The 20,897-nt window shown below is 63.2% G+C and overlaps 2 protein-coding genes across 2 annotated transcripts; one reads left to right on the top strand and one right to left on the bottom strand.

Moving 5' to 3' along the window:
• Positions 1-3,346: 3,346 nt before the first annotated feature.
• CD164L2 (CD164 molecule like 2) lies at positions 3,347-7,286 on the bottom strand. Its single transcript, XM_074162189.1, has 5 exons — positions 7,204-7,286; positions 5,170-5,285; positions 4,471-4,548; positions 4,176-4,244; positions 3,347-3,516 (listed from the first exon to the last, which is right to left on the bottom strand). Exons 1-5 carry the CDS (start codon positions 7,284-7,286, stop codon positions 3,347-3,349), a joined length of 516 nt encoding a protein of 171 aa, XP_074018290.1.
• A 4,424-nt stretch (positions 7,287-11,710) lies between these two features.
• Positions 11,711-12,697, top strand: GPR3 (G protein-coupled receptor 3). The gene has a single exon (XM_074162181.1). It carries the CDS (start codon positions 11,711-11,713, stop codon positions 12,695-12,697), a length of 987 nt encoding a protein of 328 aa, XP_074018282.1.
• Positions 12,698-20,897: the final 8,200 nt, after the last annotated feature.

Genomic DNA, 20,897 nt, shown 5'->3' with positions numbered 1-20,897 from the left:
AGCAGAGAAGCCACCGCACAAGCAGAGAAGCCACCACGCAGACAGAGAAGCCACCATGCAGGCAGGCAAGCCACCACACAAGCAGAGAAGCCACCGCACAAGCAGAGAAGCCACCACGCAGACAGAGAAGCCACCATGCAGGCAGGCAAGCCACCGCACAAGCAGAGAAGCCACCGCACAAGCAGAGAAGCCACCACGCAGACAGAGAAGCCACCACGCAGGCAGACAAGCCACTGTACAGGCAGACAAGCCACCAGGCAGACAGAGAAGCCACTGTGCAGACAGACAAGCCACCGCGCAGACAGACAAGCCATCCCAGCCTTGTTCCCACGCAGGGCCGGGCCAGCCCGGGGCAGGAGGGAGGAGCGGGGGCAGCGGGTGCCCGGGGATGCCGGGACACGGAGCCCTGCCTGCCCGGGCCTGCTGCTCAGCCCCACCGCCGTTTCGGGGAAGGCAGAGCCGGGGGCACGGTGGCTGCGGCACACACCCAGCCCGGCCTCCTCATCTGCCACCGTGGGAGGGAACACGTCCCTCCTCCCCATCGCCATCCCCGGGGTGCCCACTGTTGGCTGGGCTGGATGTGGCCACAGAGGTTCCCCCCTGCCACCCCCAAAGCCCTGGTTCAGCGTGGCCACGCTCATCCACAGTCAGGGAGCCCAGACCAGCAGTTCCCCCAGTTCCTCCAGCCTCAATCCCCCCCCAGCCAGGCAAGGGGATGTGCCCCACAGAGGGGGACACCACAGGGTGAGATTCCTGGGACAGGAGGGGACGATGTCCTGTTGCTTCATCCTCCAGCACGGAATCATCCCTTTCCATTCCCCTCCTCTTGTTGCTGGGAGGACTGGAGTCGCTCTATCCTCCAGCGTGGCATCTCCCATACTCATACTGGTTCCCCTCTCCTGGTCACTGGAAGGACTGGAGTCACTCCATCCTCCAGCGTGGCATCTCCCACACTCATACTGGTTCCCCTCTCCTGGTCAAGGGGAGGACTGGAGTCGCTCCATCCTCCAGTGTGGCATCTCCCATACTCATACCGGTTCCCCTCCCCTGGTCACTGGGAGGACTGGAGTCACCTGGGGCACCCGCCAACACCACCCTTTGGGCAGGACGCAGCCACATCCCCAGCTGCAGATATGGGGTTTGCACCCAAAATCTCCTAGGGCAGCACCTGCCCCTCGGGCTCTGGGGGTGACAATGACACGGACACCAGAAATAGGAGGAAAATCCTTTATTTGGTCTCTGTCCCCCCTGTGCTAGCTCAGGCTCTGCCCAGCGTGGGGTTAGGGGCTTGGCCAGCAAAGGGCCACCCCGCTGCCAGCTGTGGCCACACGTCCCTCGTGCCCTGTGTCCCCCAGGCTCTTGGCAAGCATGGCAGCGGGGAGCCCCAGGCTGGGATTCAGCGCTGGAGGGGACCCGCATCCCCACTGCCCCCCCTCCACCCTGCTCTGCACCCCCAGGGAGCAGCCAGAGGGTGCAACTGCCACCACACTGGGTGCAAACCCCCCAGAGCATCCCCAGCCGCGCTGGGGACAGGGGTTGGGCTTGGGTGACATGTCCCACCCTGGTCCCCCCCACCCGGGGCAGAGAGGGCAGCCGAGGGCAGAGCCACCTTTGCATAGTTGTGGTGCGGGCAGGGGTCCTGCGGCCGGGGGGGACAGTCTGGCAGCCGGGAGGGACACCGACAGCGCTGGCTTCTTCTCTGCCTTCCCTGGCAGGGGGGACAAGGGCAGCATCTCCCCAGCTCAGGGCTCGTGGTGGCCTCAGATCCTGGTGCAGCGGACAGAGAAGAGCAAGTAGCAGAAAGGGCCCGGGTGGCTTTGCCCTGGGGGGGGGGGGGGTCCAGCCCCACCCCCCCACCCCTCAGGGAGCAGGGGACAGGGGGGGTGTCACAGAGCCCACCCCACTGCACCCATACAGGTGGCAATGCCATGGGGAAGGGTTGGCCCCGCGCCTGGGAGCTCCCACAGGGGAGGGTTGGGGGGTACAAGCTTTCTGCAGCCATGCCTCCCCCTGCGCCCCCACCCCAGCTGCACGACCCCTCCTGCCCCCCCCCCGGACACGAGACAGACACCATCTCACAGAGTTTAATTGGGGCAACCCGAGCTACAAAGCTCACCCCACAACACACAGCACGCACACACCCCCCTCCCCAAAATAACACACAGAAAAGGGCAGTGCCGGGGGGTGGGGGGGGGGCTGGGGGCACACACACACACACCCCCCCCTTTACACCCCCACAGCAACACAGGGGCACAGCAAAAGCACACAGCAAGGCCCTGGCTCTGCTCCTCCGGCGGGCATGGAGGGGCTGGGGCGGGGGGGGAATGCTGGGAGGGGGGGGCAGAGCAGGGGGCTAGATCCTCCAGCCAAAATGCTGAAGGTAAAGGCACCTGAGAGCCCGCCCAGGAAAGAGGGGACCCCCAGCACCCCCCCCCAGCGAGCCCCAAGGCTGGGGGGAAGCAATGGGGCAGAGCGGGGATCAGGGGGTGCTCAGGGTGGGGAGGGGGGGATGCTGGGTACTCTCTAACTGGGGCCAAACTGGGCCCTGCAGCTCCCATCCTGCTGAGGGTGCTCAGGGGGAAGGGGGGGCTGCACCCTGCCACCGTGGGGCTGGGGGGGGGCCAGGGAGACTTGCCCGAGGGGCAGAAGGGGCACGGATGTGCCAAGGGGCTCTGTGCATGAAAGGGGGGACACCCCCTTCCCTTCCATCACTAAAGACTCCCAGGAAAACAGCAAACCAGCCCCCCCTTCATGCAAACCAGGAGAGAGGGACCACGCCACCGCCCCCCCCGTGGGGAGGGGTGAGAGAAGGGTGAAGCTCTGGGGGGTGCAGAGGGGCAGCCCCCTCCCCATCGCCGCCAGCACCTACTGGTTGTCCTCTCTGGCAGCGTGCAAGGAAAGAGAGATGGGGCACGGCCCCCCACGTTAGACACAGCGAGCCCCATGGCACCAGGCGAGGAGGGGGGAGAAGAGCAACGGGACCCCACTTGGCTCAGCTCAGGGGGACGGGTTTGGGGGCCCTATGCCCTCCCCGGGGCTGGGAGCCAGGATCTGGCCAGGCAGCAACAGAGGAGGAGGCAGGACGGATGGGCACCAGCGAGGGGATAGGTGGGGGCGGGGGGAAATGAGCCCCCTCCATCTCCCAAATCCTCCCCCCGCCGGGTGACGATGGACTGGCACAAACAGCCACAGGAGACAACACTCAGCTGTGACAGGACACGGCCAAGATGGGCCACGGACCCCACACATCGGGGCTGACCCCCAGTTTTGGCTTCCCGGGGGGGGCTTGGCCGGTGTGGGTGTTTCCCCCCCCCCCCCCTCCATCCCGGCTGGGGGCGCGGGAGCCTTACAGTGTTTGGTAGGTGCTGTCCTTCGACTTGATGAACTTGACGATGAAGAAGACCACGGCTTGGACGCTCAGCACCAGCACGATGCCACCGATGAAGCTGGCCGTGTCGAAGCCGGGCGGGTGAAATTCGGGGCTGCCCGTCAAGGGGGCACTGGTGGTGGTGGTCTCTAATGGCAGGAGAAAATGGGACGGGGGGGTTATGGGTGCTGTTGGCATCCCTGGGGTATTGATGCCCCCTGCCAAGGAGAGGGGCTTTGGGGTCCACACAGACCCCAGCATCTGCACGGGATGTCCCATTGACACGTGGATGCAGGGATGGGCTCGGCCCCTTCCCATGGCAGGGCAGCCGGCACCGTGCGGGAGAGGAGCCAGCGGTGAAAGGATCCCAGTGGGATCAATAATTCAGAGGGCTCTGGGCTCCAGTTACCCGCTGTAATTAGCCCGATGCTCTCCAGTTCCTGCTTCCTGGAAGAAGCTCCTTCTCCCCTCCCAGCCCTTGCTCCAACCCGGCTGGAGATGGCACTTCCCAGCAAGGATGGCAGAAGGGCTGGTTCCTGGGGGGGCTGCAGGGTGTTATGACACCCGCCCCCCCAGCCCCATCCTGGCATCGCTGCAGCCCACAGCAGCGTTGATCGGGGTAGAGACGGGGGACAGGGACCAAGCTGTGACCCCAAGGATGGCACTGGCACCTCCTGGGGCACAGCCAAGGTTGAAGCTCTATGGATGCAACCAAGAGGCTTGTCCCATCCTACTGGCCACTGTCCCCTGAGGTATACGGACCTCCCCACCCCATCCCACCACCTCCCACCCCCCCAGACCCACTCACTTGGGGAGTGTGTCGCCGGCTCCTTGCTATGGGACTGTGGAGGCTCTTCGGTGTGGGACTTCAGCGCTGCTGGAAGGAGTGACGGGGGGAAGGGGGGAAAAAAGGGTTGTCAAGGGACATCACCATGCACCCCCCCGCCCCATGTCTCTGTCCCAGGGGTGGCATTTCATCCCCACAGCCCCGGCACCTACGGCAGCACCTCCATCCCGAAGGCTGCTGGGTCTGGGGGTGCTGCAGGGTCTGGGGGTGCTGCAGGGTCTGGGGGGACCCGCTCGCGTGGGGGCAGTGGGATTACCTCGACACAGGGTGCTGGTGTTGTAGAGGGCACAGGTCTCCCGTGCTGCCGCCCCTCTCTGCACACACCTCCCCGGCTCTGCAGGAAGAGGGAGCGGGGTTTTTCCAAGGGACCCCCCCAAGCAAACGAGTCCGTGGGGACACCCAGGGCAACCGATGCCATTTGGGCCCAAGGCTTGGGATGACAAGGACTCATTCCCGGGGGTGGGCATCCATCCGAGGGGCTGCAAGGTGGGGCTCACGTCTACACCCCCGAAGGGAAGAGCCCCAAACAAGGGCTTTACACAGCTGGCTTTCTCCCACCTCCATCGCCTGGTGCTGCTCCATCCGCACCTCCACGGAGGGGGAGGCGGGGGATTCCCAGTGTTACCCCAAGCCCAGCATGGCCAGGAGCAGCACATGCCGAAATCCCTCACCCCTGCCCACTGGGCTGGCCCAGATCCCCTGCCTCCCCTTGGGATGGGTCAGGCGAGATGGACCTTGACCATGGAAAGCAGCTTGGATCAGGCACCCAAGGGTGCTGAGCAGCCAGCACCATTCCAGCATGGCCGCAGCCCGGTGGAAGGGGCTGGGAAAGCCCAGTCAGAGGCCTGGGATAACCCCTGGCTGTGAGCACTGGGGGCTGTGGGAGCCCTTCACTTTCCCCTCAACGTGGCCGAGCCCCCTCCAGGTTTGGCCCTGCCCCACTGACCCCCCTCACCTGGCTCCTCAGGGGTCCCGCAGCCCACCCAGACGCAGCCGGTGCCGTTGTGCGAGGTGGTGCTGGCCGTGCATGTCTCGCAGGACCTCAGCTCGCCGCACTCTCCTGCCAAAGCCAGGGGGGAGAAGGGTGAGGTGGGGGCCAGCGTCCACCCCCCCCGCCATCAGCTGGGATCGGGGATGTACCCTCTGCTCCACGGAAGAGGATTTCTCATGAACAAGAGATGAAGGATGAATGTCCGTCTTGCAGCACCAAACCCTCTGAGACCCATCCCAGCAGGCTGCAGGGGTGCTTGTAACATCACCGACTCCCTGAAGAGGGGGTATCCTGCACCCCACAACCACTCGGGACACGCAGGGCTCACCCCATGCCCCCCAGTCACGGTGAGACACAGTGCAGGGCAAGCCCACCCCAGCCCCGGATCTTTTGGTGGGGGTCTAGAAGAGCGGAGGCAGCAGCACCAGCCTGCGTCGGGGTTACCTGAGCAGCATCACCCCTCTGCACCCCTCAGACTCTCCCACAGGACCCCCCACTCCCCATCACCCCAGCAATGGCAGTGAGTCACTTGGGCGTTCGTGGAGCTGCTCTGCCACGAGCTCTCTCCCCCCCCTCCTCCTCCTCCTCCTCCTCCCACCCCCCCCCCACGCTCATCATTAATTTACAGCGATGACTGTCAACGAGGGAGGCTGCAATGGGGAGCCGTGGCCGATCCCTGCCTGCACCTCGCTGCGTCCCACACCCACATTTGCACCATCCCGGGAAAGAGCCGGGAGCCATTCCCCACCCTGGACGTGCTTCCAGGCTCTCGGGGCACAAACGACCCCCCCCCCCCCACCCCCAGAGCTTGGAGGAGGGGGCTGGGGGCTGCCACCCCCTTGGGCCGACCTCGCGTGTGGCTTTGCCACTCCGGCTGCGCCCCATCCCCGGCGGCAGCGCTTTGCAGAGGGCTTCCCACCACACCACCTCCCTTTGGGGGTGCACAGCTCCACCCCCCCTCCCACCCCCCCACTTTTAGGGTCCTCCTGGCCGCCCAGGCAACGCCTGGCTGAATCCAGAGGCCCTTTTTCTTCTCCCAGTATCCCCCCCCCCAGCAAAAGAAAAGGGAGCAACTGGTGGCGTAGAGGCACCAAGTGGGATGCTGCGGCCCCATTGCCATGGCTACGGCGTGGTGGGCACGCCGCCGGCCGCCGCCCCCCCCCCCCCCCCCCCTCCTTTCCTCCCCCCCCCCCCCCCCCCCCTCCAGCATTTAGAGACCTGCCGGGAACCAATGGGAAAGTAGGACTTTGCTCGCCAGGGTTTCAGGCAGGTTTATAATTTAAGTTATTTTTATCGCGGCAGGCACAGGAACAGACGTTTGAGCACAACGTTGTCAACTCCCGCTCCTGCCGTCAGGTGGGGGGGGGGGGAGAGAGGAAAATAAAGGAGTTGGGGGGCGAGGGGGGGGGGGGGGGAGGGCAACGGGGCCAGCTGAGGGCAGCCCCATCCCCGTGGATGCTCTGGGAACACGCGTAGGTCTCCCGGTGGGATAAGTCAGGGTGGAAATGTGTCCCGTGAGCAGCGGGGGGGGGATGGGAGAAGGGGAGCAGAAGAGAGAGAGCCCGGGGTTTGCATAATTAATGCCTGGAGTTGCAGGCACCCCGGGAGGGAGGGTGACGGTTCCGCTCACCGCCCCCCCCCCCCCCCAACTCCCCCCTCCCCCCCCGCCACGGAAACCGCAACGACATCCCCCTGCTCTTCCAAGAGGAGGCCGGACCCTGCACCCCGCTCGTCCCCCACCCACCCAGGACACCCCTCCTGGCCCTGGGGGTCCCAGCCCCCCCCGGCTGGAAGCAGGATACGGGGCCCCTCTCCCCCCAGACCGGAGCCAGCCGAGGGAACGGGGCTCTCCCGGTCCCACCACGGGCGAGGGGGGTCCCGCGGGGGCGGGGGGAACCGTCGGGAAAAAAAACCCCAAAGCCCCAAAAGTTCAGCTGCCCCAAAGCTTCAAACTCCCCTCGCCCCCCCCCGGCCCCGGCTCGCCCCCCGGCCCTACCTGCGCGGGTGGGAGTCAGCCCCTGCGCGCAGAGGAGGGCGCAGAGCAGCGCGCAGCGCAACGCCCCAGCGCACGGCGGGGCCATGGCCCGGCCCGGTAAGGCTCGGCTTAGCCAGGCTCGGCTCGGCCCGGTCCCAGCGGGAGGTGTCGGCTGCGGCGCCGCGGAACTCCCGGGAGAGCGGAGCGGAGCGGCGGGGACATGCGCGCCCGCGGGAGGCGGCCCCGGCGGCGGAGGGGGGCGGGCAGGGGAGGCCCCGCCTCGTCCCGCCCCGCCCCGGGGGGCCCGGCCCATGGAGGGGTGGGGGGCCCGATCCGGGGGTGCATCCCCCCTCCCCCCCCCCCGCCACCTGCACGCTCGGTCTGGTCTCGGGGGGCTCCGGAGCGCTGGAAGCTGCACCCCCGGCACGGAGTGCTCTGTGGGGCACACTGCATTCACTGCATACACTGCACTCACTGCACTCACTGCACTCACTGCACACACTGCACACCCTGCACTCACTGCACACACTGCACACACTGCACTCACTGCACACACTGCACTCACTGCACTCACTGCACTCACTGCACACACTGCACACCCTGCACTCACTGCACACACTGCACACACTGCATTCACTGCACACACTGCACACACTGCACTCACTGCACTCACTGCACACACTGCACACCCTGCACTCACTGCACACACTGCACACACTGCACTCACTGCACACACTGCATTCACTGCACACACTGCACACCCTGCACACACTGCATTCACTGCACACACTGCACTCACTGCACTCACTGTACACCCTGCACACACTGCACTCACTGCACACCCTGCACTCACTGCACTCACTGCACACACTGCACTCACTGCACACCCTGCACTCACTGCACACACTGCATTCACTGCACACACTGCACACCCTGCACTCACTGCACACACTGCATTCACTGCACACACTGCACTCACTGCACTCACTGTACACCCTGCACACACTGCACACACTGCACTCACTGCACACCCTGTAACACTGCACTCACTGCACACACTGCACACACTGCACTCACTGTACACACCGCACACACTGCACTCACTGCACACACTGCACACCCTGCGCACACTGCACTCACTGCACACCCTGTAACACTGCACTCACTGCACTCACTGCACTCACTGCACACACTGCACTCCCTGCACTCACTGCACACCCTGTAACACTGCACACCCTGCACTCACTGCACACACTGCACTCCCTGCACTCCCTGCGCACACTGCACTCACTGCACACCCTGTAACACTGCACACCCTGCACTCACTGCACACCCTGCACTCACTGCACTCACTGCACTCACTGCACACACTGTAACACTGCACGCCCTGCACTCACTGCACTCACTGCACACCCTGCACACTGCCTGTACACTACACTACACACACTACACTGCACACCCTGCACTCACTGCACACGCTGTACTCACCCCATACACTGCACTCACTGCACACTGTGCAGTGCACGCTGCATGCACTGCACATTGCGTGAGCACTGCACACACTGCACTCACTGCACACCCCGTGCACTGCAAACCCGGTACACTGCACACCCTGCACTCACCACGCACCCTGCCTGTTACTGTACACCCTGCACTAACTGCACACCCTGCCTGTGCACTGCACACTCTGTAACACTGCACACACTGCATTCACTGCACTCACTGCACACACTGTACACTGTACACGCTCCACACTGTGTGTGCACTGCACCCCCTGCACTCACTGCACACCCTGCACACACACTGCATTCACTGCACACCCTGCCCGTGCACTGCACACCCTGTAACACTGCACACCCTGCACACCTTGCACTCACTGCACGCACAGTACACTGTACACGCTCCACACTGTGTGTGCACTGCACACCCTGCACTCACTGCACACCCTGCACACACACTGCATTCACTGCACACCCTGCCCGTGCACTGCACACCCTGTAACACTGCACACCCTGCACACCTTGCACTCACTGCACGCACAGTACGCTGTACACGCTCCACACTGTGTGTGCACTGCACACCCTGCACTCACTGCCTGTGCACTGCACACTCTGTAACACTGCACACACACTGCACACCCTGCACTTACTGCACACCCTGCACTCCCTGCCTGTGCACTGCACACCCTGTAACACTGCACACACACTGCACACCCTGCACTCCCTGCCTGTGCACTGCACACCCTGCACACCCTACACTCCCTGTAACACTGCACACCCTGCACTCCCTGCACACCCTGCACACACACTGCATTCACTGCACACCCTGCCTGTGCACTGCACACCCTGTAACACTGCACACCCTGCACACCCTGCCTGTGCACTGCACACCCTGTAACACTGCACACCCTGCACACCCTGCACTCCCTGCACACCCAGCCCGTGCCCTGCGCACTCCCCCCCCCCCCCCCCCCCCCCAGCTCCCTCCCTATTCCCCCCAAACCCCCTTCAACCCCACCACCACCACCACCAACAAGCCCCCTCCCCGGGTCACCACCACCCTCCCGGGAGGGCTATGGCGGGTCCCTCCGTTGATCCCGAACACCGCCCCCCCCCGACCCGCCACCGGCGTTCAGCACCGCGGACAGCTCCCGCCGGGCCGGGGCTACCGGGGGTGGGGGGGGGGCGGTGGCGACCGCGGCGCTGGCGAGGACCCCGCGGGGGTCGGGAGCCCCCGGTGCTCCTGACCAGGAGCACCGGGGGCTCCCGACCCCCGCGGGGTCCTCGCCAGCGCCGCCGGGACACCCCCCCCCCCCCCCAACACTCTGGTAGCGGGGCCGGGAATGACAACCACCCCCCCTCCCCGTACTTCCCCCCCCCCCCCCGCCGCCCCGTCCGTTGCCCTGCTTCGAGGAACCGGGGGCGGGGGGGTGGGGGAGAGTCCCGGGGGTGTGCACGCCTCCTCCTCCTCCTCCTCCTCCAGGGAAGAAGGCTCCCCGCCAACCACCCTTCCCGCAGTCCCCCCTCCCTCTCCCCCCGCCCCCCCCCCCAGGCCTTCCCGGTTCTGCCGGTGATGAATTATTCAGACCCACGCGGGGAAGCGTGGGGGGGGGGGGTGGGGGGGAGGCTGCGCACCCCCGATTGTGCGGGGGAGGACCCGGCTTCACCCCCCCCCCCCCCCCACTCTCCCCATGGCCGCCCCTTCTACACCCCACGCTCTGCGTGCAAACCGGAGCCCCCAAACCTCTGCAATGAAGGTGGGGGGGGGGTGGGGGGTCGGGTGGCGGGGGTGGGGGGGTGAAACCGGCGCCCCCCTCCTCTGCAGCACGGCCCTGCAAGGGCTTTGCAAGGACGTGGCGGGGGGGAACCTGGACCGGGTGAGGGGGGGGGGGGGGGGCGTGTCCCGGGGGTGGCGTGGGCCTGGGTGATGGGGGGGGGGGGGGGGGGGGCGTGTGGAGGCGAGCGGGCGTGGGGAGCGCGGGGCGGGTTGGGGGGGGGGGGGCAGCTGTTTTTTTTATGAATGGGCTGCTCCATCCCCGGCGTGATTACTATGCGGCGCGCGCGCCTGGCGGGGCGCTGATTGGCTCCGGCGCGCCATTGACGTCACAGAGGGGCGAACGAGGCTGGGGGGGGGGGGGGGGGGGGGGGGGTGCGGGGGGGGGTGGTGTGTGCTGGCGGTGAGTCACCCCCCTACACACCAAATTTTCCCCCCCCCCTTTCTTCCCCCCCCATCACCGCCCCCCGGCGGGGCTCGGTCACTATAACTCGAAGGCGCCCATGGCAGCGGGCCCCCAGCCCGGGCCGAGCATCCCGGCAGGTGAGTGCTGGGCACCGCGGGGGGGGGGGGGACACGGACACCGTGGGAGGGGACACCGGCACCGGGTGGGGGCACCGGGAGGGGGTGTGAAGCCGCTTGGGCAAAAGGAAGAGGGCAGAGGGGCTGTGCTGCCCGCCCGGCTGCCCCGGGAGGGGCAGACCCCCAAGGTAAGGGGGGATTCCCCCCGTTTGGGGGGGCTCATGGTGGGGATGGGGGGGGGCTCCTTTCCTCCACCCCCGCCGGGGTCGGAGCCCGGTTCCCGGGTGAGCGGGGCTGCCCCCTTCACCTGCTGCTTGGGACCCCCGAAACATTGCCCTGAAGCCCTCGGGGTGGGGAGGGGCTGTCCTGCTCCCCCCAATTTATCCACCAAAATCGTGCAATGCATAAGCCCCCCCCAGCTAATGCATGTAGGAGCGGGCTGAGTGTTCCCCCCTCCCCCCCCCCGCTTTAATCATACATTTATTTTTCTTTGCTTGGAAAAGAATTAATCCCAAACCACCTTGTCCAGAAAAATCCCCTGGGAGCTAACAGTGCCCCCCCCCCCCCCCCCCAACACACCCCGCTCTTCCCCTCCTCCCAGAGACAACTTTTGGGGGGGAGGCAGGACTGTCCCTGTCTGGGGGGCACAGGGACGGGGCGGGTGGGTCCCCGCTGTGGGCAGTGGGTGCTGAGGGGGCTGCTCTTTTCGGCTGCAGCAGGTCAGCTTCCGGCAACATGATGGAAGAAGGGCCCCCCAACTCCAGCCAAGGCCAGCAAGGCTGGTTTGCGGCCAGGAACGGCAGCGGCAGCTCCTTGGACCTGGAGTCGGTGGTGCAACCCCTCGCCTTGAACCCATGGGACGTCATCCTCTGCATCTCCGGGACCATCATCTCCTGCGAGAACGCTATCGTGGTGGTGGTCATCTTCTACACCCCGGCGTTCCGGGCTCCGATGTTCCTCCTCATCGGCAGTTTGGCCACGGCCGACCTCCTGGCCGGTTTGGGGTTGATCCTGCATTTCGCCTTTGTCTACTTCATCCCCTCGGAGGCCATCAGCCTGCTCACGGTGGGGCTCCTGGTCACCTCCTTCACGGCCAGCGTCAGCAGCTTGCTGACCATCACCATCGACCGCTACCTGTCCCTCTACAACGCCCTGACCTACTACTCGGAGAGGACGGTCACCAGGACTTACATCATGTTGATCCTCACCTGGGGAGCCTCCATCTGCTACGGGCTCCTGCCCATCATGGGCTGGAACTGCCTGAAGGAGCCCTCCACCTGCAGCATCGTCAAACCCCTGACGAAGAACCACCTCATCATCCTCTCCGTCTCCTTCTTCATGGTCTTTGCGGTGATGCTCCAGCTTTACGTGCAGATCTGTAAGATCGTCTGCCGGCACGCCCACCAGATCGCCGTCCAGAGACATTTCCTGGCCAGTTCCCACTACGTCACCACCCGAAAAGGCATCGCCACCTTGGCCGTCATCCTGGGCACCTTCGCTTCGTGCTGGCTGCCCTTCGCCATTTACTGTCTCCTGGGGGATTACAGCTACCCGGCTCTCTACACCTACGTCACCCTCCTCCCCGCCACCTACAACTCCATGATCAACCCCGTCATCTACGCCTTCAGGAACCAGGAGATCCAGAAAGTGCTGTGGACCGTGTGCTGCGGGTGCTTCTCCTCCACCATGCCTTTCCGGTCCCGCTCCCCCAGTGACGTCTGACACGTCCCCCCCCTGTCCCCGGCCCCGGCCTCTCTGCACCTTTCACTTACCCATTGCGGTTGGGGGATTTTCCTTTTTTTTTCCCCCCCCTTTTCTTTCCATTCCCAGAGACACCTCGCAGGAGCTCTCAGAATCAAGCAGCTCTTCCCAGCCCCGTCCTTTTGGGCACAACCCCTTCCCCTTCCTCTATTTTCTGAATTTACAGGAGAGAAAAACGTATTTTTTATCCATAATAGAATCTATATTTATGCGTGTACGCGTGCGCGAGAGAGAGAGAGGGGAGAGATCCTCATATTTTCTTTAAAACTATTTATGATGCTTTATTTTTTTAATTGGGGGAGGGGAGAGGGCAACACCTGGAATGTTCGCTCCCCTCTTGCTTTTTTTTTTTTTTTTTTTTTACAACCTCGTTATTTACCTCAGATAATTAAAATATATTTTGTACGTTTGGGGAAGGGGGGGGGGGGGAAAGACACGTTTGCCGGAGGAGGAGGAGGAAGAGGAGGGACTCAAACCCAACCCACCCCCCCCCCCTTCTCCCAGCCGTCCGTCCGTTTATTTATTATTTTTTAATTATCATTTAATGTGATTTTCATGCCGCCCTCCCGCCGGCGCAGCGCTGGGACCTGCTGCCCTCTAGTGCTCGCTGCCTTCGGGCAGAGGGTGCTGCCGGAGCCTCCGCACCCCCAAACCCAGCACCTTCGGGGTCCCCTGGGTGTTGCCCCCTCCCTCATGGCACCCAGGGCTGCCCCCCTCCCTCCCCCGCCTACCACCAAAGCCTTTTTTTTTTTTGCACTGGGACTGGATTTGCACATTTTTTGGGGGTGGAGATGGATGTGAAGAGGCCCCTTGGGAAGGGGACCCCTCGGTGGGGTGCTGCTGCAGAGGGGGGGGTTAGGGTGGGGGGAACATGCTTCTTGTTTACAACCATGGTGGGGGGGGGGGGGAGAATAAAAAGTACTTTGTGATACGAGGTGCGGCTGTTCGATGCTGGGGAGGGGGTGGGATGGCATCTCCCATGGGGGGAGAGCAGGTTGAGGTCCCCGTGCCGTCACCCCCAGTCCAGGCAGGGTCTCTGTTTCCCAGCTCCCTGTCAAGAAACCCCAGTTGACAGCTCTTCCCACCCCCCAACCTCCCCCACCAAAATCACATCCTGTTAGCAGGATCCGGCCCTGGGGAGCAGCACCCAGGGCCATGGCCATCCTCATCCTCACAGCGCCCGGCAGGCAGAGTGGCTGCATCCAGCCTTGTGCCCTTATCGCTGCCTCCGTCACGGCAAGGTCACGGGCAGCTGCCTGCACCCCGGGCCCTCTCCTGGCGAGGGGGGGGGGCAACAGGAGGGCTTGGGGCTCTGCCCAGGATCCCCCCAGCAGTGCGGTGTCACCGCCTCAAATAGGATGTGGGATGCCCATCACTGCTGCCCACCCTGTCTGCGCACAGCGCTCGTGGCAGGGAAGGCAGGGTTAATGACAGCAAAGCTAATTAGGGCAGCTCATCCCCTCCGGTAGCAGGGCTCCGTGCCCCTAGAGCCCCCCCCGTGCCCCTGCCCACCCCGGTCAGGGAGCAGCAGGTTTCTTACAGGCATTTGTGCATCCGTAGACGTGCTGGGATGTGGCAGAGCCCAGGGCTGAGGAGCAGCCGGAGCCCGGCTGGGTGCTGCGGAGTCAGGGGGTGCAGGATGCGTGCTGTCCCCCCCCAAGGCTGGGCTTCACCTTGGGCTCGGGGACCTGGTGGCAGCCCCGAGGGTCAGTGCTGTTTATTGCAAAGGAAATAAAGATTTCTTTGCGGTTCTCGGGTGAGCCGAGCGTGGGAAAGGGGTTGTGGCAGCAAGCGACGAGGGAGAAGGGGCTGAAGGACCCACAGAACGACATCTCCTGCTCCCCAGGGGCTGGTCTCAGCACTGGGGACGGGGTTGGGGAATTTGGGGGCTCCACTGGGGTTTAACCCAAGAGGTTTAACCCAAAAGGTTGGAGCAAAGCTCAGGGGTTGGGGATTGTGCCCATTGTGCCCCGGGGCTGAGCAGAGGCCCCTCCATCCCCCTCAGCCAGGGGATAATTCCTGAGCCCACCTCCCCCGGCAGTGAAAAATCCTGTAATTCCCAGCCCCGTTTGATTCATGGGCAGTTTAGACTCGGTTGTTCTCACGTCAACACCGTACGGCAGCTTAAATAGCTTTTCTCCCCCCCCTGTGCTTCCCCTGCTGATGGCTTCAGGGGGAGCAGCCGCAGCCCCTTCTCTACTCCACGGGTGGGTGAGCCCAGCCGGTTCCTCCTCCTCCTCCTCCTCCCCGGGGTCCCTGTCACCTCCCCTGGGGACAGGGTGACACGCCGGGGTTTGCCGCAGGGTGTACAAGCACGTGGCGTAAAGGCAGCACCACGCAGGTCTGCTGCCGCCCCCCCCACCTTGGGCTCCCACCCAACCCTGGCCGGTGGTGGGGTGGGCAGAGCTGCACTGGAGCTGATGGGGTCCCCAAATTCATCCTGGAGGGGGGGGGGGAATCACAGCGTTCAGGAGCTGGGGGTGAGCCCGCAGTGACAGCTTGGTGACAAAAGCCACCAAGACCCAGCCACGTGGGACCGCATCAGGCCAAGGGGCTGCTGATCCCTGTTTTTCCCCCCCGGCCAGCAATTTGGGAGCTCTCGTACCCACCACCACGGGTCCCCCTGAGGACGTCACCCCTCGCAGCCCCCCGTCCCCCGCTGCCACCAGCCACCACGGTGGCCGTCGCTCAGCACGTGGCTGCCCCCACGTGCCGCTTCCCGGCTGGAAAACTCACCCTTCGGTTCCTACCTGTGTCCGATTCCTTCCCGCCGGGATGGATGCGGGAAGCGGAGGCTGAACGTGGGGGCTGGGGGAATCCAGGCCCCCGACCTTGCCGTGGGGCTGGCTGCTCTCCTGGCACCCAGCCAGTCACTCCGGAGACATTCCCGGCTGCTCCAGGCCTTTCGGGGGACGGAGCAGGCGGCACCGAGCTGGGAGATAAACAGCCTGCAGCGGGGCCCAGCCCGCTCCCTTTTTTGGTGGAGAAAGATGCAGAAAGCGGAGTTATAAAAAAAACCAGCCAAAACCAGCCAAATCCATCCGAGAAGGCGCCCGAGTGCTGAGCAGCCACCCCCACGCTGCCGATGTGTCCGGGGGGGGTGTGTGTGTGTGTGATGGCCCAGCTTTGGGGTTAAAATACGAGCTAAGAGGCTGTGAGGGGGCTAAAGGCGTGGGCACGCCATCACCCCCCAGCTGCGCACGCACATCTGGAAGGCACAGCCCTCCCCGGGCACCTCCTGCCCAGCATCGGGGCTCCCAGCCGATGCCACCAAACCCTGGCTGTGCCGCAGGGAGGGCACGGGGGTCCGGGCTGGTCTTGCTCCCCTTTCTCTGCCGTGGGCAACCCCTGCCCCGTTGGCATCAGTGGGATTCGGCTCCGGCTCCAGGTGCCTGCCCTTTGCCACCTCACCGGGAGCAGGGATGTTGGGTGAGAGCGCTGGCATCGACGATGGCAAAGCCAGATCTGGTTCCTGCCGGGCAAGAGCCCTCCTTTCCCCTCAGTGCCAAAAACAGGGGGGGTTTGCCAGCTTGGAGGATGGAGGAAGGTTCAGTGGTACCCCAAAACGGCCCTGAACCCCCACTGACCCACCTGGGGCAGAGCCAAGAGCTGCCCACGTCCCACGCCGCATCCCTCGCTGCTCCCAGTGATTTACTGGGGTGCTCGTGATGGGAATGTTCCGGTGGGGAGCACGAACCCTGACATCCCCCCCCTGCACCACGGCGGGCGGCCGGGCTGGGAATTCCGGGGCACGGGGAGGGCTGAGAGGCTCCGGTTCTTGGCCGGGGCTGCATTTAAATGAGAAACCTCAGCCCTGGCTTGGGGGATTTTGTTTCCTTGGAAGCGGGAGCGGAGGCAGGAAATGAAGAAAACGCAGGCCCCGCTCCTAAGTGTTTTACCAAATGCCGAAGGCAGCGGGAGGCATTTCCCGGGCTGCGGAGCATCGTCCCCATCGGCCACCACCGGAGCCGCGGCCCCGGGAACCATCGGATGTGGCTTCCCGGGGATGGAGAGCCCGTCCCAAAGCGCTGCTCTGGGTGGGAAATGGCAAAGATCAGGGTGGAAAGCGGTCTCTGGCTGGGCCCCCCCTCAGGCTCCCACCCACCCTGAGCCACAGTGGGGTGGGCAGAGGGCTGCGGTGGAGCTGATGGGCTTCCCAAATTCACCTTGGCGGAGGGAGGGGGGAAATCACAGCATCCCCTGGGTTGATCTCTCTCTAGTCGGTCTCCAACACCCTACAGCCTCGCATTTTATTCCTGCAGCAACATCAGACGCAGAGGCGGCTTCGTGCCACCAGCCCTTGGCTGCCCGGCCGGGGGGGGGGCAGGGATCCAGGGGTGGCAGCACCCTCCGCACCCCACCCCACCCCCCCCCCCCGTCTCCCGGAGGCCCCACGCTGGGTCCCTGGGCTGGAGCCGGCACCGGGGTGCGGAATTTGGCCCCGGCTGCATCAAACCCTCCGGCGTGTGGCCTTTGCGGGAGCGGCTGAGCCCGGCGCAGAGCTGCTGCCCTGCCAGACTGCAGAAACTTGAGCTCCAAATACATAATTCCTCTGGCACCCCGTGGTTATTTGTGAGCTGCTGTGAGCAGATGGAAGAGTTACAGATAAAGCCATCCGCAGCACGGGAGCCGATTGCCTTCCCCACACAACCGCGTAGGCAACAGCAAAGGCAGGGAGGGAGGGAGGGAGGGAAAGAGGAATAAAAAAAAAAAATAAAAAAAAAAAAAATAAAAAAAAAAAGGCAGAAAGAGCGAGAGAGAAGGAGTCAGCCATTTCTACAGGGGCTGAGCTGCCATCTCAGCACACCTACGTGCAAGGAACGGGGACTCTCGGCTGGCAGCGGGCCCTGGCCGGGGTGTTGGGAAGAGGGGAGCGCTCTCCCACCACCCGCCGAGGGTTGGCTGAGGCAGGCGGCGCGAGTCGGGGGTGACATTGGCAAAGGCAAGAGCCCCTGCCACACACCGGGAGAGCAGGCTGTTAACGCTGATCGGAGCTGGCAGCGCCTGCACTCGTTCGGGTCCCAGAGGGGGAATTAAGGGAGAGAAGCTGACGTCAGTGGTGGAAAGGACACGGCAGCCCACTCGTCCAAAGCAGCCGGCAGCATCTTCTGGGTGTTGCTAACACCACCTTGAAGGAGAAAATTAAATAGGTCTTTGGAGAAGGCGGGGGGGGGGGGGGGGGGGGGGATGCTCCTGTGAAGCCGCGGTGCCCAGCCCCGTGGAAGAGGCAGACGGGCAAACGCATCAAAGGCTGGGGCCGAGGCCAGGGCACCGCGGCACGGCAGAGCCCCGGGGACCCTGCCCCGGCTGCAGCGGCGGGGAAAGGGCAGCTCAGGGAAAGGGCTGGGACTCCGAGAGCATCGGCACACGCTTGGTTTCTCCTCCCTGGTCCAGGGAGGAGCAGAGAGGAGGCTCCTCCAGCTCCAGAGCTCGCCACGGCTCCAGGGGTTGGCTTGTGGAGGTGGAGGGTGAGGCTTGTGATCTCCTCCCCGGGGGGAAGGAGGCACCAAAATTTCCCCATCTGTCTTTTGGGGGGTGGCTTAAACCAACACGACACCCACCGATACACACCCCAAAGATGACTTTCAAGGGCTGGTGCCCCAAAAGCACAGGGCTGTGTGCTACCATGTACCCCCCCAAAAAAAAAAGCAGAGGCACCAATTTAGCCCTGGCCACCGCTGCTCCCATCCCGACACGGGAGCCGGGGGCACCGGCTGCTCCTCCCGGCTCGGAGCCGGGACACGCATGGGTGGAAGCCCAAGAGATCCCCTCCTTCCCCTGCCCTCCGCGCCCCAGCACGACTAAAGGCCTTGCTTGTTCAGAAGCTGGCAAGGCCAATTAATCTAATGAGGTTTTGCAGCCAGGGACTATTGTCAGCCAAGAAAGGCAGAGCCGCTGCAGAGCGAGCGCTCGCACGGGTGTCTCCCAGAAGCCAAGGGAATTTGGCAGAGCGGAGCTGGCGGCAAAAGCAGGACCAAGGAGCAGCAGGGACAGGGGACGGATCCTTTTGTCACTCTCCACCGACCGGCAAGAAAAATCCACGCCACGGGCTCACGTACCGAGCCCAGATGCGGCACCTGAAAGCCAGGGCCAGGAGCCACGGCCACTGGGGCAGGACCTGGCGGATGAACCAGAGAAGGGACCTTGAGGAGCTGAAATAAAGGCCAAAAAAAAAAAAAAAAATAAAAGGGAAAAGGGAAAAGCATCAGCACAGCCCCCCGGCAGCCCAGCTGCGGCGCCTCCGCTCCGGCGAGACGGAGCCCAGGCTCATTTCGTATGGCAGGGAGCACCCGCGGGAGGCTGGAGCTCCTCCTGGATCCTTGGCACCCGTGCCCACCATCGATAATCCTCTCCCCACCCCGGCACGGTGGCTTTTGGGGATGGGAAGGGGCTTTTTCAGGGTTGGCGTTTGCGGGACAGCTTGGGATTGGGTGGATTTCTCACCTCTCAGCCCGGGTGCCCTCCACGAAACACCAAATTCAGCCCCAAATTCCCTGCGGGATGTGCTATAGGACACTCAAGGGGGACACTGGGTGGTGGCCCAGCACCTCCTTGTGCTCCCGGGCAAATAGGAGTCACACACAGAGAGGTCACAGCCACCCCTCTGCCCACCACCAGCCACCATCCAGTGCCAAGGACCACGACGCAGCTCCCGGACACAGACCCGGAGTAACACAGGCAGGCACCGATTTGGATAGAAAGGTTTTATCAAGTTTACAGTTTTAAAAAAGGATCAAAAAAATTATTATCTCTTTTTTTTTTTTTTTTTTTTTTTTTTTTTTCACATGTACATTACAAAATCATTTGCCATGGGGATCGTCACCCAGGGGTTACTGAGCTGATTATAAAATAAAAAAAAAAAATAATTAAAAATAAAAGCAGCAGGAAAGCCTGGCGTACACAGCAGCCGACAGGGAGAAGGACAGACAGACGTCACACGGGGCTGGGGGGGGGACATAGACAGAAGGCAGCAAAGGCACTGACACGATCCCCCCCCTCTCCGCTCCCGCAGCAGCTTTTCACCCGCTGCCTGAGGGGGGGCCGTGGGGGGGGGTAAGAAAACAAGAAAACCAAACAAATCTACAGTATTTTGCTTGTGAGGTTGGGTTTTTTTGTGGGTTTTTTGTTGCTTTTTTTTTTTTTCTAAGCAGAGTTTCACGGGTGAAACTCCTTTGGTCTGAAACTACCCCCTCCCCACACACACACCCTGAGAGTATCCCTCAAACACGGCCCTTCCGACCCCCCCCCCCCCCCCCCCCATCCTCTCTGCTCAGCGATAAACCCCTAAGATACAAGTGGAATAATTACTCTTATAAATATATTTATACGGCGTAGGAAAATAAGGCACTTCGGGAGGGTTACGGCTTCTCTAAGTCTATGCCATTCTAATCGAGAAGAAAAAAAAAAAAAAAGGGTTAGTTTCTGAAATGAATTAAAATGAAGGTTAATACAGTAATAAAACCAAATCGGATCCACTTCCCACTTCAAAGCTTTGTTTAAAAAGGAAGAAAGCACCCCCCCAAATCCAACAGCAACGAAACCTGATGGGGGCGGGGGGGGCGAGCAGCTGGATCTGCCCCACCAGAGCCCATCAAGGGCAGGCACTTCCCAAAGAGGCACGTTAAATAAGTTCATGGACTGAAAAAAAAAAATTATATATATATATATAAAATATATATATCCTTTCCCTGAAACGGCACTCTGTAGTTTTGCAGCCACCTGGGACCCCCCCCCGAGCCCCCTTTCCCTCAATCCGGGCTGGTGCTTTGGGTCTGATAAGGAGAGGAGAAAGCAGTGAAGGTCACTGGCTCCAGGCTGAGCCCGGGGAGCCGGGATGAGGTTTTTCCCTGCCGGGGGGGGGGGACAGCAGGGACACACACACACACACACAAAAGGCTGCCGGGAGCAGCAGCCAAGCACTGCGGGCGAGGACACCGGGAGAATTTTTAACCAGGGAAGGGGAAGGCGGCGTTGGCTTGTCCAAACTCGCCGTGTGCGAGGAAGGAAGGAGCTCGCCCCTAGGAAACGGCTCCCAGGGTGGGAGAAAAGGGCGGCTGCGCCTCCACGGCTCCGTACGGACAAGGGTTGGGCTGAAATGGAAAGACTGGGAGGACCCTGACTGCCAGCTCTTGGCTTTTGGCCTCTGTGAAATGCTTGAGGT

Source organism: Numenius arquata, chromosome 21 (genome assembly GCF_964106895.1).
Source record: "Numenius arquata chromosome 21, bNumArq3.hap1.1, whole genome shotgun sequence".
In the NCBI taxonomy this organism is placed as follows: Eukaryota; Metazoa; Chordata; class Aves; order Charadriiformes; family Scolopacidae; genus Numenius; species Numenius arquata.
Note: the sequence above shows the minus strand (reverse complement) of the source record. Positions and strands in the feature narration are given on the sequence as shown.